At 37.1% G+C, this 18,700-nt stretch overlaps 1 protein-coding gene across 1 annotated transcript in view; it reads left to right on the top strand.

The window, feature by feature from the left end:
• B3GLCT (beta 3-glucosyltransferase) overlaps positions 1 to 18,700 on the top strand; it is a 61,009-nt gene that overhangs the window by 10,195 nt on the left and 32,114 nt on the right. The window contains exons 3-4 of the mRNA XM_083820897.1: positions 260 to 299; positions 8,211 to 8,320. Coding sequence (XP_083677023.1) covers positions 260 to 299; positions 8,211 to 8,320 — 150 coding nt within the window. The remainder of the gene's footprint in view (positions 1 to 259; positions 300 to 8,210; positions 8,321 to 18,700) is intronic.

Raw genomic sequence — 18,700 nt, 5'->3', positions numbered from 1 at the left:
TTTACATAGGATATAATTTATGAAAGTTTTTGCGCTGTTTTAGCTTCAAAACCGTTTCTCACATGAAGTCTGAGGTGACTCCTAGAACTCTTCAGGATTATTCTTCTTAAGCAGGAGTATAACAGGAAAAAAATGTAAACAATTTGTTTTGCTCTTTAATAAAGGTAATTGTAAAATGTTTTTTCGTCACCTTGTTTACCACTCTGTAGAAATACTTGAGTTTTTGCCTGCATCCTAATTTTCCTTTTTCCCCTTCCAGAAGTCTGAAAAAAGTGGAACAGTGAGTAAAAGAAGCAGAGGTAAGTACAGAATTGTTTTGTGCAAACTTCTACTAATCTTGTATTGAAGATTCTGCATTCCAAGTTTGTTTTGAGTCCAGCTAGTTTGTTTTTTAATTGTGGCTGTCTTTTTTGTATAAATATAACATGGTTATGCTTCGAAAAGCGAGTCTCTGAACAGCGTCTAAATGCTCAACAGCATTGCTAATTAATTGCTGATTCCCAAATACTTTTTTGTTTTTCTCGCTCATGTAGTCTCATCAGACATAAGCCTCTTGATCTTCATTTTTATTTGCAATCCTTGTAGTTAAGCTTTTTTCTGAAAATGTGCACTTGCACTATGAAATTGACACATTGCTTTTTGTCATACACAGAATTTTAAATCAAATTTCATGATACTTAGTAGCAGTTCCTGTAAAAATGTAACATGAAACTGAACGCTACCAGTCTGCCAGGCTCTGATTATAATTGTAATAACTGGAATTACTATAAATTACTGGTAATAACTTTGTAATAACTAGGAACAAGTATCTGACACCTTTCTTAAACATTAATGGTATACTAAGTGGTAAAACAAATTTGGACTGTTATGGTATTTCTCATTCTTCTAAACCCTGAGCACCTAGATCCGCTTCTAAAAAGAGACATGTTGACCATATTTCTCAGAAGTTGAGAGTTCATTCTGACTTCAAAGCTGAATGCCAGGAACGTTATCATGCTTTTACTGGAGTTGCTAACAGAACTCTTAATGGTTCTGAGAAGATCTGTTGTTTTTTTTTGTGTTGTTGGACTTTTTTGAACCTAGTTGTAAGCTCTGTCCCTAGTACAGATAACTATTCTCCCGTTGTCCCACTTACCTCCCATTTTACCACTGAAAGGTCAGGACCTTTTTATAGAAGTTTTATTACTCTCCTTTCTTGATCACCTTTCCTTATGTGGTGTCAAACGAAGTCATTTTCCTCTTTGTCTGTGTTCTTTCATCTCTTTCTGTTGAATCTCTTAGCGCAGCCAGGTTCTGGTTGCTGCTTTTATCACTCTCTGCAGACCTGTTGTGTCTCACTTCATAAACCATCCAGAGAGGCATCGACAGACTTCTTTTGGCTTTTGCCAATGCTCTGTTTTCACAACTTTCTATAAAATCTCATTACTTAAGAAAGCTATTTATAGGAATATTATGATGGTACATTACTGATGTAGCTACCATCTGCAATTTTTTCCCTTAAAAGCAGACAAATGAAAGTATTTTATACAGTAGGTAGCAAAATTTAGGAACTTATTACTGCAGGAAGCCGACAGTACTGGCATTTTTCAAGAGGATCAAGTCCATAAATGTATGGGAAGAGAAATAAGCAGTGATTTATTCTCTAGCATTTCCTAATCCATTAGTTGCAGATGCTGGTAGAGTGTGAGGAGTACCGGATAAAGTGAAGTGTGGTGTCCCTACATAGCGTTTCTTGTTGCTGTTATTAAAGACTATAAACTGGACTAGGTGGATCCAATACGTCATTTCTTGTGTTCTCTATCTTTTTTAATGGAGACCCTACCTCTCCCTAAGAAACAAATAAAAAAAAAAAAAAGTTTTTCTAATATGCATGTTTTCAAGCATTTCTTTTAGGAGGGTAGAATCAAAGGACATGAAACAGAGTGAAATTCTTGATGGTTCTTAGTTCTTGTGATTTTTTTCAATCATCTTTATTAAACTGTTATCCCTTTGTCCACCCAGAATGTGGTGTGGCTTTCTGGATTTTCTTGCGTGGATGTTACAGTCCAGACACAAGACCAGTGCTGATGTTGGGCCATCATTGACACACCGTGCCAAAAAGCCTTGCCCTTCAGATGGGCATGTAGGTACTTTAATGGTGGGTGCATTTGTCCCCAGAAGGTAGGCTATTGCTGACCAACAGTATTTTCAGCTTTTAGCATTTTTGAATAACAAAAGCAGATCTCTTCTTGAAGTGAGGCACTGGCTGTTTCAGATAAGTGTAGCAATTACTCATCTTCCATATGTTTAAACGTGTGAAGGTTGGGCTCCGGGAGTAACACTTCTGCTGAAAACTTTGCGTGAGTTTAGTGTATGTTGTGATTTCTGAGAACGTAGGATAAATCTTTGTGGGTGAGTTTAGACAGAGTAGATAATTGAGAAAGTTTATTGAATATTTATCATTGCTTCAGTGAAGTAGATGACATTGGCATTGAAGATCTGTGGAGTTATTTATAGCTTGAAGCTCTAGGCAGGATTTGGCAGCTTCCAAGGTTGCAGTTTACAAACTTTGCAGGCAGCAGTCCAGCCTCAGCACAGGTGTTGAACAACTAATTGGCATCGATCCTGTCTGTAGTATTGGCTGTTCTCTTGCCAGTGATGATTAAGCTTATCCTTTCGCATCTGCTTAATTCAGTGTGCTAGGAAACCTAAAGACAGAGGTTGCAGAGGGTTACTCGTTGAGCACTGTGTTGACTGGAGCTAGGGTACAGTGATTCCACCTTCTTTGGAAACTCAAGGAAGCGCTTATGTTAGATTCCTTGTGTGGAATGAGAGGGCAACTTCCAGAGGGTGATTGAGATCCGAGGTAGGTTGAGTCTTCCTCTCCGGAGCTATTCCTTTCACCACAAGGATGGCTACCAGCTTTTGGCTCTGGGGTTGGGGCTATTTGTTTTGGAGGGGAAATCTTTGTTTATTTGTTTGTTTTCTTATGCGTTAAGTGAAAAGGGTGCAGGCTTCTTTTCTTGGATTTGATTCTTGCGAATGTGGCGATATTATACCCCTCTGATCTGCAAACACCCGCAGTACTGGGAAAGGATCAAAGGGGTTTTTCTCAGTAATGTCCTTTTAATATCCTGCCTGGCTGAGCGTTGCCTGTTACCCAGGCTCTCTGAGAATTAGTATGGGAAGCCTGGGTGGAAAGGTGAGAACAACTTGCAAGGTTTAAATCCTGCTGGTTAAGTATTTGATATTATGAGCATGAGACACATGGAAAAATCATCTTGAAAATCACTCTGCCTGCAAAGTCGTAAGGTAGGGAACTGCTATTCATCAATAAGGATTTCTTTAGTATCAGAGCAAATGCATAGGTGACGGACTTTTCTTTCTAAGTAAGTGTTAGCACAAATCATGAGTTCTGAAGTGGTAAGCAACATACTTCATCCATCACAAAACTGTAAAAGGGTATGCAGTTTGTTGAAGAACAACTGGGTACTATTATATTTCCAATTTTAAGAAGTGTTCTCAAAAATATGGCTGATTGGAACTGATTTTAAAGTTGTTTTTTTTTTTAGATGCTAATAAGGCAAATGGTTTAGTAAAATCAGAAAGCAGAAGTACCACAAATATTCAAACTGTTGAGAGTTGGTGTTTGAAGTTAGGATGACTTTCAGTTCTCATGCTGCAGGCCATAAACAGACCACCAGTCATTACAATGCGTATTGAATAGATTATAAATAAATAAGCACATACGTTTGAGATTGCGTGTTTATGTATGTATGTACACGTTTATCTATATATAAAGATACACTACTTTTAATCCAGAGAGATCCGAATAATTTCCTCTAAACACATTTGCAAATTATCGTTCTTAGTGTGAGAAAAGATTTATCTTTGAGTTTAACTGTGGGTTTAACTTTATACTATGCTGCAATAAGGTTCTTGAAGTACAAGATCCTGATTTGGAGTTTCAAGTTGCTTTTAGAGTTGGCATACCATGGAAGCCTACAGAATATGCAAGTGGCCTAATTAAGATACTGACATTGGAAGCGCCGTTTTTTGGTACACATACTAGAGTCTCCAGTTTGTGAGTTAAAGCACCACAGCGCTTCTGCAGTTTATTATTTAGTCAGACGAAAATTAAGAGACGTTTTGTCCTTTCTCACTGGAATAAAAACTCGTTTTTCATTGTGCAGATATTCCATTTAGACTTAAACAAGTTGGTTTTATTTCCATCGTTTTTTTGGAAAGAAAAAACCAAAGAAAAGAAGAGCTAGATTTAAGCACCATTGACTGAGCTGCAAAGATGTCAGCAGCATTCATTTACCTAATAGACCAGTGCTTAGAGGGCATGATAGCTGTTTTAAAGATGTAGGTATCATTGGCTTCTTTGCCAGAAATGATTTGGACCATGTCACCCATTCTCCAGGGAAGTATATAAATCATAATGTAATGCTCTCTTTTCTGTTGATGCCTATTCTACCTTTCTAATGATGTGTTTTAACATTCAGTAAGTTTGAGAAATGGTTCGAGACTCCTACTGTTTAAGGAGAGTTATGAAATTAGGAAGCTCAAGAGTTGTTTTCATTCTTCTCCATTTCTAGACCAATAGGAGGGAATGGTGAGACCCACCTGCAGCCTGGTAATTAAGGGTCTGACTTGGAACACCAGAAACCCAAGACATTCAAGGCAGAGATTCAAGCCCAAACTGCCTCACAGATGAGAATTTGGGTTTCTTGCATCCTGACTAAATGCTTTATCCTCTGGCTAGAAGAAAAAGGCTAGCAAGCAATAGCATCATCATACGTTCTTCCAGTATTTGGAGCTTTTGTCCTCTTTTTCTGTTTTATTTATTATTATTTTTTTTCCCCTGAAATGTCTGTTTTAATGTTTTCAGTAGTTCTGAATCGTATCAAACAACCTTTTATGGTGAAACTTTGCCAAAAAAAAAAAATATCATGCTCACCTCTCAGTTAATTTAGTGATAATTCCAAAAGAGATGTATTTTGCATAGTCTCTGTATACTCTCTAAAACACACACTGCTGGTAATGGCTCATTAAAAGTTCATTACCTCTCCATTCTGCTTAGCAATGAAACAGAGTTATGTTAACACTCAGGAAATTTCAGTCTTCCTGTTTCCCAGTTCTTGTTTTATCATTGTGAACTTGGAGCACCTTTCCAATCAGTGAGCATTTGGGATTGTTGAGGATATTTTCCAGATATAGAAATGCCTTTGGGAAATAAAAGAGAAAAGAAGACAAAATGAGAAAGAAAATCAGTGTATTAGTAGCTCTTCTGCTTATTAATCTTCCAAAAGACTCTCTTCTTTGTCTTGCTTGGTTGGCTATTTCTCAACTTGAGAAACAGTTCAGGTGTGCAATAAAAAGGTGAAAATTCTACGTGCTTTCTGTTGGCATTTCAATACTGAGAATATTTCCTTTTATGAACTATTTTGAAGTGCCTGTGCTGGAGGAAACGATTTCCACTGGATTAAAGCAGTAACACCAAACTGGCTGTTAGATTACTCCTCGAAAGTATTTCGTTGGGGGATATCACAGCTGTTGTTAAATGTACCGTAAGTGAAACTGGCTGTAATTCAGATGTTTGTAGATTACTGATAGTAAAACAGCAATTAGATAAAGCAGTCTAGTTTTTACTTCTTATCTCTGGGGATATTTTCAGCATTGTGCATATAGATTTAGCCTTTTGACTCCTGCTAGCATCAGTGAAGTGTAGTTTTAAATTTTGCACCAATTTTCATTTCTGCACAGGAAAATTAGCAAATTCTGTGCTAGATAGCAAATAGTTACTATTCATAAAATTTTATTGCTCAGGGTGTTTTTAAGCAGTTCGTAGGGTTGGGGTAGAACAGGCAGGGGTGTTGTTTGGGAAAAATGTGAAATCGGAGCTTAGATCTATGTCAATACTTAGGCCATATCCCCAGCTTTATCACCAGAAACCTTGCACAATTCGACATTTTCAGGGTTTGTCTTGGTGAATAAGCTAATAAACTGAGGGAAAAGGATATCAGGAAAGGCAGAAAAACATTTAACTGGCAGCTCTGAGCTGTCATAGGTCTAAATTAACAAGCAAGTAATTGTAGAAGGACAAAGGAGTGTAACCAATGGTCAGATGTTGGACGCTGCAATGTTCTTGTAAACTTAGTGATGATTATTTGGGGTTAGTATTCTTTTTATCGTCACTGTTTTTTGTGATCCTTCTTCATGTGCTCAGTTTCACATTTCTTTGAGACTATTTCTTTCTTTCTTTGAGCATTTATTCTCTCCGTCTTTGTTGTTCCCCTGTTCATTCCTTCTACTCTATTTGCCAAGGTAATATTTTTATCTTAGAGGTCAAAATCTCAGTGTGACACTAGGACTTTTTAGATTGACTCGATCTACAATGCAGAAGTACACGCTTTGAAAATAAATATTGCATGATGTAAAATTTGAATTTCTGCTGCAGTGGCACTGCAGATTAAAAGTGCTGAAATGCTCTGCTGCCTGACAAGAAGCTTCATCTGCCTCCTCTGAGTGCTCTGCCCTTGGGAGATTTGTCTTCACACAGACATTGCCTGTAGTCAAATCTGGCTGTTTTCAGGCAACTACGACTATGGATTTTTTCTACTGAACTTTCACTTCTGGACTATCTTCTACTTGATATCTTCTATATCCCAGTAAAAGCTTTGTTTCAATGGAATGCCGGTAACTGATCTTAAAAACTCTCCTACAGGGTTTATCTTATTTTTTTTTTCCTGCCAGATTTCATAATGTTCCTAACGAGAGTGGTCTTGAAGTTTTGCTTTTGTGGAGTTTGACTCCTACATCTTTTTTTGTAACATACATACATATATATATGTATGTTACAATAAATAAATATATATATATATATATAGGTGTGCTCTTTGTTTCTTTAACATTCTGCACAATTCCCATTAGACTTCATCATTGATTTCTTTCCTTCTGTCTCATCTTGGAGTGAAGTCACCTGTAAGCATCAATTCAGCTCCCTTTTCTGTGCTGTCTTCTCCTTGAATTAACTAGAATCTCTTCTCTCTCATGCTTGATATGACTGTCATCTTGACAGAATTTAAATGCAGTTTTCAATCCTTCCCCTCCTAACTAGTCCTCTATTTATCTACTCGAGCTCTGAAAAAGATTGTTACTGTCCTTTTATTTTTTTCCTTATCCAGTCATTGGTCGGCTGTTGACTTGGACCTCTAAGCTTTTATACTCCGCCTTCTCTCATCTGCACACTTTCTGCATGGTATCTGCAAAGTTCCACCTTATCTGGCCAACCAACCAGATACAGCACTATGTTTCTTCATCTCATATCTTGATTGCTATTTGGTTAGGGTCTTGAGTGGATACAGGTCAAACTAGCTAAGAATTTTGGAAAGGGTACCTGTTCTCTTCCTTTTACCTTCTTATCCTCTGCTGTCTTCTGCTCCTGATCTGGGTAAAATTTGTCAGTTTTTCTCAAAATAATCCCTTCACAGTTCCAAAGTTATATACTATCATCAACAAAACTTTGACTATCTACAGTTTCCCCATGGTATCATCTTAATCATCTACTTGTACTTTTCAATAAGCACTTTTTTTTTCTGTCCATAAGTGCCGTTAAGTGGCAAAGCCACTTAATTACTTTCTTTCAAATTTCTCAGTCTCCTTTCCCATTGGAAGTTCTTAGTTGTGATGGCTCTGAACACTATGAAGAAACGCGTGAGGTATTGATACTGCCCTATCATATAAAAGAGTAATACCTCAGTGTTCTCATGTGTGTCTCCCTCCATCTAATGTTTGCTTCCAGCTAAGGTTTTCAGTTCTTTATTGAGGAAGCATCTTTTCCATTTTATGTTCATCTACCGACTAGTGAGGTGGATGCTGGTCTCTGGCTGTAATGTTTAACTCAGTGGTAGCTGGGAGTGCAGGGCTATTGGAGAAAAGGCAATTTCATGAATGTGGCTACTATTTCTATATGCATAATTTTCTTTGTTGCTGCAGATCTCATCCTCAAGACATGGTTTTTATATGTTAATCCTTAAAAGGATTGTCTTGGATTTATTTTTGTGTTAAATTACGCCTTTTTACTGTTTTCTGGAGGTGTTTGTATAAGTAAAGAAATAGCTTCTTATGTAATAATTAACACCCATGTCTGGGTTCTAAGCATCTTGGGAACAAAACTGAAAATAATTCTTTTGTCTTTTAAATCTGTTTATTTTTTTGGTTCACAGAATTAAAAGAAATTGTATTTGTCATCCAGAGTCAAAGTAATTCATTTCATTCCAAGAGAGCAGAAGATCTAAAAAGAGATATTTTGAAACAGGCTGCAAATCTTGGAAAGGTATGTTTAGATAATACAGATTGTACTTTATGTATGTCTTTTATGTCTGCATTTTACTAAAAAAGAATAGTTTTCTATTACGCCCTTTTTCTGTTCCATTGTATTGCCTTTGTTAATTGTCGTCTGTGTGTGTATAAGAAAACTGTTTCAATGGTTATTCACTGATTGTTCACCATAATTTATCACCAAATGATTTTAATTTGAACTCCCTGGATGGCATTTGATATAGAAGTGATAAAAAGCAAAAACTGTGAAGAGTAGTTTTCCCATGCTACTGTAAAGTGGTTTTTTTTATTATTAAAAAAAAAGTTGCTTTCTTTATGAGGTAAACACCATAATCTCTCTAGTAATACTTAGAATAATTTTTAGGTCAGTACATCGTTTTGTTAGTGTCGATGAAAATGCTGTTATATAGATTTTGTCAGAATTTCATTGCACAACTGTAGCATGCTGTTCAGGTCTGATTTTGACATACTCTGATATGAAATTTTACTTGCAAAGCTTTAGCCTGGAGAGAAGAGGTTTTTTTGAGAGCCTTGCATTGAAAGTTAAGATGTACATAAACAATGCTTTATAATTTTTTTCTTCAATAAAAATTAAAAAAAAAAGTAGGAGGGGGTTACATACCCTGATACAGCCTGCTGTGAGGTTTTTGGACCTACTTTTCAGCTCCAGGATCTTCGGCGTAAAGGAAAAATAAGTTTGATTTAGGTTGTGTCTGGTATATCTTGGCCCTGAGCTGGAGCGTCTAAGTTATGTTCCTGGTTGCTTTAGGCTTTGTTTATCCAAGCTTATCAAAACTATTGCAATTAAATTAATTCTAAATGTACTTTTTAATCCCTTAATGAAATCAGTCATGTGAACAGCCTTTGCTCTGCAGAGTCCTCTTTGGGGTTGGGGTAAGTGTGCAGAGAGGATTATGACTCTAGTTGTTAAAAACAAGGATTTCAGGTGAATTCTCTTAATTGATAGCGCAGAATATGAATGATTAAAAGATCAATAAGTGGAAATGTAAATAGTTTCTGTGAGGCATGAGCATAAGCATGTTTTATGTGAGAGAGGTAAAATCTTTTTTGTAATCAAGAGTTACACCTGTGAGTCCCTCAGCCTTTAGCAAACTGAATTGGTTTTAGGAAAGTTTATTTTGTTGTTAAGGAGATTCCTTTGTGGGGATGCTGAAATAGTAATGCTTTTCCAACGGTAAGCGCTACCTGTTAAACAGCATTTATGGAATTTTAGAGAAGCAGCGATGGAATTATATCACAGCAAAAATTTCATACCTGAAATCTGGGAAAAGGGGAAAGCCATTAATATACAGGAAAAAATGAGTATAGCCGGCATGTACTTGGGGTGTGTTGCCTGTTTTTTGTAAACTCTCAATTCCACTGTAGGCCATGGAGAGGCATAACCTAATAGTACTGATTATGGAGAAGAGACAAAAGGTCACCAGAACCCTGCCCATTAGCATTTCAAGTTTGCATTTTTCATTAATAAGAGTATATATGAAATTGTTACTTGGAGGTGTAGGAAGCTAAATCCTTGTATTAAAAGAACAATGGCAGTATAAAAACAAAAGAGTAGATCATCTATATGAGGTTCACTTCCCTGTTTCACAGTACCAAACAGTAGATATTTAGTCCCTAAGAATTTATTAGTTATTTTCACTGTTTTAAAACAAGTAGAAACAAGTTGCTTGATTTATTTATTTTTATTATTTTTTAATGGCACTAGCGTATCTGCATTGCTTTAAAATGGATTATATCACTCACATTCATATTTACTTTACATCTTTACAAGTAATTTGTCCATTTCTTTCATTGTGCGTTTAAAAAAAGTAAATTTAATCTATAATTTTGGTCACCAGTAGATGTCAGTATTGTTTTCATTCCTTATAGCATAATTAATCACTATTTATTAGATATTAACCAAAACTCTGAAATATATTAAACAAGGTCTAGGACATAATGATGAAAATTTGTAAAGATTTTCACCAATTTTCTTAATTTTCTGAGATTTCTGTTCTAAGAAGTTCTGTAAACCAGACCTTCCTAAGAAAAAAAAAAACATAAGAAGAAACAAGCTGCTAGTTTATGAAATTCTAATATTTGGGACTGTCCTCCCATCTTCTTTAAAAATTTAGCAACAATATTACTTTTTTTGGTTATTACATTTAAGACTAAAACACAGGTAAATACTGTTATTAAAAATGATGGATTTTGTCTGAAATACTGTTCTTGATGCAGTTAATGCTATTTAATTGCCTGGGGTCATGATACTGTTTTGAAGACAAAGGACTGTGTATTTCGTTATGAAAACTGGTATAGTAGATTACTTTTTATTTCCTTTTCTTGAAGGTTCTTATGTTGAACACTCTCAAACAATTTATCATGTTCACAAAGCTTTTATTTTTTTCTGAAAAGGCTAGAGATCGAATGGTATCCTATATATATTTTAAAATTAGGTGACAAATGTTAGGTGCATCCTGTAGTTGTGCTGTTGTTTGTTTATTTAAAAAATTTTGCAAAATCCACGTGTCCTGAAGTGAAGCGGGAACAAATACGATCAGAAATCCAGCTGGCTGTTGGTCTGTGCCTCAGAAGCTCGGCCTGTTGTCTGGCAGGTTCGTGCTTACGGAAGGCTGTGGTTTTTTTGCCTCCAACACCCAGTGACCATAACTCAGTGTCCTTGCTGCTTCGTGTCCTCTGTAACCTGGAAAAGCCTCTTGGTGCCTGTCTCAGCTTTGTTTTATTATGCCATTAGAGTCATGGCCTCGATATCTATTGTTCATGTGCCAGTTGCTGTTGAGTATGGCATTATGTGCTTTAAAAATCTGCTACTTTTAATTACCTAGGCTGTACTGGCAGCAGCATTGCACTGTTTCAACGAAGGGTCAGATTTCCTTGTTAAAGCATTGAGAGGAAAAAAAGTCTAAAGAGCTCGCTTGAATTTTAATGTATATATTCACCATATTCCTGTCTGAAATGATCTCCAAATTGTTCCTGCTCATGTTTTGACCATCTGTGAAAGACTGCTTTTGGGGGATTTCTAGAGTATATTTTCTTTGTTTCTTAATTTGCCAGTGGGACATGCATTCCTTTTCTGGGTGAATTAATGTTTTCTAAAGTTTTTCCTAGCTCAACTTCCACCTCTGTTCTCAGATTCTTTGGAGGGTTCTAGGTGAAGTTCTGTTGTCCAAAAGCTTCATTAAATAGTTTTGTTCTTGTTTGATACTATTCCCACTCTGAGTTCTGACGTCCATGGTTCCCACTGTGAGTTCTGGTGTCCATATCTCACCTGAAAGAAATTTCAAAATGCTGTATCAGGCTGTGGTGGAAATAACTCTGAAAAATGCATCTATATTTTCCGTGGGCTGTAGTAGTAGTTTCTGTATTTTGTTCCTTATTAGATGTATTCCACAAAGGAACAGGCATACTTTTCCAACAAACTCTGTAGCTAGATTTTTCCGATGATTTTGAGTATTGAACTAGGTCTGAACTGATCCGTGTCTTACTGTGGCTGTAAAGCTTACATGCATGTTAATAAAGCTTTGCGTATAAAATTTAGTGGAAGAACTTATTCGCTGTGACTGATTTGTTTAATCTGTATATTTAGAAGAGCTATTCATAGACTTAATTTTCTGGAAGCCTTTTAAAATTAGTACCATCAATGCAGCGCAATCCATAATGTGTCTGAGGCTTCAAATCACAGATTTCTTCCTCAAATTCTAGATTCTAGAACAGCTTCCCACACCATGGAAGCCGATTCCATCTGATACTGGTCAGATGCTTCACTTCTGCATCTTGCAGTTTTAACAAAGTTTAATGAATTATTTAAGTAAAGTGTTGGGCTGCATTCAGTCCTGCCCATCCATCTCCATGTGTAGAATGATTCATGACTCCCCCCGCTTTTTTTTTTTTGTTAGAACAGAGCTGTTTTACACATCACTGTTTTATTTCCCAGTGTTATTAGATCAAATGTCATTTTTTTTACCATGTTAGTGTACAGGTCTGCTTCCTTCCTCCAAGCAGCTTTCTTTTCAGCTGCAAGGATTTATTCAGGCCAAATAAATTCGGCAGTCTCTCAAATTGCTTCTGTCACCTTTAGTTCTTTAAGTGTTTATCCCTTAAGATGTCAGTTTATCTTGCCTGGTGGTGGACAGTTTTTATTGACTTGATTTATGAAAAACAAGGTTCTTCAGCACACCTTCTGCATTAGCTTTCCATTGCTTTCCCCTCTAGGTAGAACAAAGCTCAGACAGCAGTCTATACTGAAATTCATTGTGAAGATTAGTGTCGTAGATGTCATGACAGGATCTTGTATTCCACTCTGGTTGGCCTGATTCTTGTTTGATTTTTGGCTGATCAGTGGGACCCTTTCCACAGGAAAATGATGAATGTGACACATGCCTGGCAATAGATTGTGTGAAGGTATCTCACTGAGATGACAAGGCCTGAGCTTCTGTGCTGAGGGCAGAGATGCTGATGGGTACGTGGAGCAATTGACACTCATACTTCCTCCAGAATTGAAGTCCCTCAAAGGGGTCCCTCATGAACTTTAAAAAAAATAAAAAAATAAAAATTGGAGGAATGATACTGCAGCAGAAGGGAGGAAGGAAGAAGTTACAGCCTTTTATCAGTGGCTTCCTCGAATCTCCACGTCTCCTCAGAGGTGACTAAATCATGTCAGGACAAAATGTATCCATGAAATTGCCCAGTTTAAGTGATTTAAGCACTGATGCCTCTCAGGCTCTTCTACAATAATCTCTACATAAATCATGAAATTTGACTGAAACAATTTTGCCAAGGTATGTCTTTCTTAGTGAAGAGTGAATAAGAGTGATTTAAAGACTTAATTAAAGGCAAAGAGCAGAAGTAAACTGCCCTCCATTTCTATGTACATGTGGATTTTGCAAAACGGCCGACATTAGAATAGACTTCATAGGTTTTGAAAGGTCAATTTTTCTAATAAAAAAAAGAGCAACAAAACCCTATAAATAGCCAAATTTCAATGTTTGCAATGTCTTTATGCATTAGTTTTGGATGAGAAAGGATTTTAATATTGTGGCTGATAATATTAGGGTTTTTGCTTGAAAGCAAAATCTATCATCAACAGACTTTGTAAATTGAGAATTTTATTTGGATCAGTTAGCAATATAATTATTACGGTTCATCATTGATACTTGCTTTCATGAATAAGAGCTGCGTACTATATGTCGTGTGTCTGTCTTCTATATGATCAATTTTATATGGGATTCTTGCAAACTGTGAGCTGTGCAGACACTATTTGAGACTGGTTTTTATCCAGACAAGTGATGAGCAAGCAAATGGTGCTTCAGTGCAATTTATTGTCATTCTAGGCTACTGTCACATTACATACATGTCTGGTAGCATTTATTGTAATAAACATTTGAATCTCTTCTGTATTTTTCCACATCTTTTTTGTCTTGTTACAAAATAAAACTTACTTTGGGATGTTGATGATAATTATCTCTCAGAAGAACGGAACAGGGAAGATGTTGGATAATTCTAGGGAAGGAAAAGGAAAATAAGGTGCAGAATAAACTGGTGAGATCTGTTTTATCTTTATTAAGTGTCTTCATCCAAAGCTACACTTTATAATTAGCAAGTTCACATGCTTGTCTTAGTTCTTAGAATTCTGACTGCTGCTCAAGTTAGACTGACTTAAAATTCATATAATTTTATTATTAAATCCCAGTTAACTGAAACTATAGTAAATGTCCCCCACTAGTTTATTTAGGCTATTTCTACATTAATAACTAGTGTGTTGTAACAGGGACAAATGCACAGCCCAGTGCAGTCGTTGCTGAGGAGCTAGCACCCATGTTACACCATGTTTCCAGGGGTTTTACTCTGGACTAGCTATGACTTGTTTCTGTGAACTGGAGATCTGTTTGCAGATGGAGCACATCTTTTGGTTTAGTTTCATCCCAAAGGAATATAATTTGTGCACTCTATGATGCAAGAAGATGCAGTGAGTAGAAAAAAAAAATGCACGAAAATGCATGCTGGACTAGCCTAGTCTGAATATACAGAGCAGTGTTAGCAAACAGTAGGGGTTGGTTTTGGTCTAGGTCTCAATCTTCTCATTAGGTTTGAACTTCAGTTAGTAAATATATCTTTTTTTTGGTAAGTATTAACAATTATGATAATCATTTAGAAGTGGGGCAAGACCTCTGAATGCTGTTCACATCTCAGTAATTATAAGAATTAAATTAATCAGCTTTTTATGTCGTTCAGTTCAAAAAGTCAGGAGTTGACAACTCCGTTAGGAAGTACTAATTGAAGACTCCAGATTCATTTTGGTCTTTGAAACATGTAGCCAGTCTAGATTAAAAATAGATTGAATTAGAACTATTTTATATTTTTAGACCTTTTGGGGTGTGTGTGTGTAATTAATCTGTTGATGAACATATATTTTGAATATATATATATATTTCATTTTAGTGGTTTCTTGAGTCTTCTCATGTCCTTGTCACCTGAATGATGATCTGTTCACATTTTCATCTACAAGATTGGAGGCAAGTGTGTTGATGTCAACACATTTTCTGCTCCTGGTAGTGGAAAACAGACACACTTAAAAATTCCTAGGTGAATAACTGTTTCTCAGTTTGCTGCAGGAGACCTGATTGTACCAGTATTTGAGGAAAATCCTGTGGAGCCATGAACATAATGCAAACCAAATGAACACTGATGACTACTGAAACAAATAATTCTTTCTGGATAACAAAAACCTTACCGGATATTTTTTTTTTACTGATTTTCTAATTGTGGGAACTCTAGGCAGCGCGTTAGCAATTGACAGCGTTGTAATAAGCATGCTGAAATTTACTCCAGCTATTGCTGAGGAGCAGCCTGGTAAAATCAAAAAATCAATGGCTACCAGCATCTTACCCACATGAAAAAGATAGAGCAATGATAATTGTTGGGTTTTGAGATGGAATATATTGTTGCAGAAAGCTTTATTTTCATGATGAAATAGTTGTAAAATCAATCCTTATGCAATAAACTAACTGCCTAAAATGTGCTTTCAAATAGAAATACTTATTGCAGCTATTTTGCCAGGCGTTGAATTGTTGGATCTAGCGTGTGGGCACTCAGCAGTCAGTGCTTTGGGTATGCATTCACGTGTACTTTGCGAAGTTGTGTGCTGAGGATCTCAATATAATGTACAGTAGGAAAATGAATTAAAATTCTTCTGCTCCGTTACATCTATTCCTTCTTTTTGCCTCTTACCTCAAGTTATAGTCAGGAACACTCGAAATCACTTTCTTAAGTTGCAGTTATTGCCTCAGTGTGATTGGGTAAATGCTTCCATCTTTCTTTTAATGTAAGATCAGCTGAAGCCAGATGTATACACGGCACCTTTCTCTTGATTTATGGAGGCAGCGTACTGCTGTGGCCTTTCCCTGAACCCTTTGAAACTGCATATAATATTTTCAGGAAACTTGGTACATTTTCAAAATGATAACTAGGCATCTGAGAGTAGAACAGAGAGTTGGGGATGACTTTTAATATTTGGATTCAAGAGCCAGAGTTTACAATTCAGTTCTGCTGCTGATTTACTGTGAAACTGAGCATGTCACTAGCATCCTTGTACTTCAACTGGTAAAAGTAATACTAACTGATTTTAAAGATACATTTTCCACTTATTTACATTTCTATGTCATACAGAATTTTAAAGATAAGAGGCTGTGTCAATGTTTCTGAACTGGTTTAAAGATGTGGATATGACTCCTTTAGTCACACATTGCTTAGGGCTTATTTTGTGTGCAGAATTTACAGCTGTAGCGTGTGGCAGGTATTGCTGCACTCAGCGTGCTGATACAGCAGGTGACATTTGGAGCTAAAGTGTTTTACGCTTTATTTCAGGCCACAAGAGATTCCATTTTCTGGTTTTTGCCTTTTTAAAGCCAGCTTGATTGTGGAAGTGGAGAGGATGGTTTCTTGGTCATTAAAAGTGATTACATTATCTTATTTAGATTACACATGGTGTAAGTAAAATTTAAAGTGTTAATCCCTGTAGGCATATGGGCTCTGTAATTGGGGAAGCATAATAATTTCAAGGTAAAGAAAACTAATGAATACAGTACAGGGTATAGATGTTGTAAGGACTTGAGCATTTGGAGGAGAGTTTTTGAGATGCGCAGAAACCGTGTCTAGCTTACTGTAAGCTTATCACTACTTTGACTATCTAGCCATCCTCTGTAAGCCAATCTGTATATGCCCTTTTGCTTCCCAAAGCTGCTATCACTTACTTTTTGCCTTTTTTCTATATTTGTACCAAAGGAGAATAAGTAAAATGAACAGGTTCAGAGTGAAAATGCATAAAATAAGAAAGGAAAAGCGACGAAGGTCATCCTGGTTAGTAGTTTTTTTTTTAATTTTTTTATTGAGGGGGGAGAGGAGGAGGCTATTCTATCTGTACAGTTCTTTTAAACATCTCACTTACTAAATCAGAATTGATGCATTGTTAGAGATGAGTTGAAAGAGTGATATATGCCAGAGATGTATTTTCATGTTTTAGAGGGAGTTGGGTAGGGACAGAAAGAGAGCAGGCTTATGAAAATGTCAGAGAGAAGAGATAGCTTTTAAAAGTATCAGATCAGCTCAAGAAAGAGTACCTTTTCTGTATCATTACACCTTTGATCTGCATAAAGGAAAGAGTTTTTCTGTTAAAGTGGAGATAGTTGAGTAAGTGATAGAGCTTCTCTAAATCACATAATTTCATACCTTTTGCATGGGAAATTTAACTTAAAAGAATACATCTTCAGCCTTTAATGTAATATAGACACTGAATATGTTGATATTAACTGTCTGTATCTCTTGTCTGTCCTATTGCACATGAAATAAGATCCGTGGCCATATACAAATCCTAGCACAACTGTAGGGTTTGTATGCATGTAAAAACAGCCGTTCATGTAAAGACAGAGGTTTGTCCTTTTACCTTCTTATCTGCAATCCCAAAAGAGATCATTTTTATTGTTTCTCCATAAAGTGTATTTAGATTGTTGTGATGAAACACCAGATGTTGATCATACTAAGATTTGCCACATCCACTAAAAAGCTCTGGACTTTGTGGTTTTGCAATAAATCGAAACTGTAGCCAGAAGCAATTTGATAGATTGGCTTGAACTAGAACCATAAATCAGAACAGCTCATGTTTTAGATGCAGCTAAATATCCTGGTCCAAATTAAGGTTTTGGCATAGTTCATTTAAATTCATTTTCAATTTGTGTTGTTCACGATAACATAATAATAATAAAAAAGAAGTAGGTAGTTATTTTTTGATGGTTAATGCAATCTTGAAAGACACAGTTATTCTCTAGAGTGATAGAGATGTTTTCTTTAGTGTATGAAACTAGGAGGTTTTATGTACGCCTAGTTGCTATGGTTTAACTGCCCTTAAAAAGGTTTTAATGTAAACCTGACATAGCAACAAGCGTAAACTTTATCTTACAGCGTTACTTAGAGAATAAAATATTTTTGTGCTTAAATGTGAATTTTATGCCAATGGCATCAGCTTACATTCATGAGAAGCATTAATCAAGCCAAAAATGACTGGCATGTGCGTGGTGTAAGTGGAAAGGAATTAAACCATTGGGAGGTGAAGGCACCTCGTGGTGGGAGCTGCAGACTTTGCTAGCCTGGCCAAGGCGATGCTGCTGCAGCCCCGTGTCTCCAGGAGCAGCCAGTAGCAAGGCCAAGCATGCGTTCCCAAAAGGTATGTGCACACCTCCGTGCAGTACGTGCTCAGTCATGGATCAGCACGGACACAAACCACAGCACTGCTTGCACACACATGCTAGGGATCCTCTGTGGATCCTCCCAGAAGCTTTGGATGCTCGGGCTATCCAGTAGTTGACCCCTTCCCTCCCCAGCCTCCCAGCCATGTACTTGCACGTGGGTCTTTCCAGGAGCTGGTGCAGACTGGCAGCCCTACCAGTAGCTAACCCCTGCACCCAAGAGGCTCTCTGGTAGCTGGGACCTCGCGGTCCCTCCAGTAACCAGCTCTCAGGCTCCTTGGTCTCTCCAGTGTCTGCCCCTGTTCACAGCTGCTCTAGTACGTGGTTCCCAAGCCTCTCCACCTCCTCTTTCTCTTCTCTCCTCCTAGCCCAGCTTGATGCTCGTGGCACTGATGTGCACCCCACTCTGCCCAGTTCCTACACGGACGCGTGGACCCCTGTGACTTGCGGTCTCACCTCCAAGCACGCCCATGCACACAGATACCCTGTGCCCAAGGAGATAGCTAGAAATGGAGTGTAATGAGAAGCCAGGACAAGCTGTGGTGATCAGTACAGGGCATGGCCTGATAAGCATCCTGACAAGCAACCTGTTTCAATCAACCAACCCCTTTTTTCCC

This window comes from Anser anser, assembly GCF_964211835.1.
Source record: "Anser anser genome assembly, chromosome: 1".
Classification (NCBI taxonomy): domain Eukaryota; kingdom Metazoa; phylum Chordata; class Aves; order Anseriformes; family Anatidae; genus Anser; species Anser anser.
This window is presented reverse-complemented; position numbering and strand designations above follow the sequence as displayed.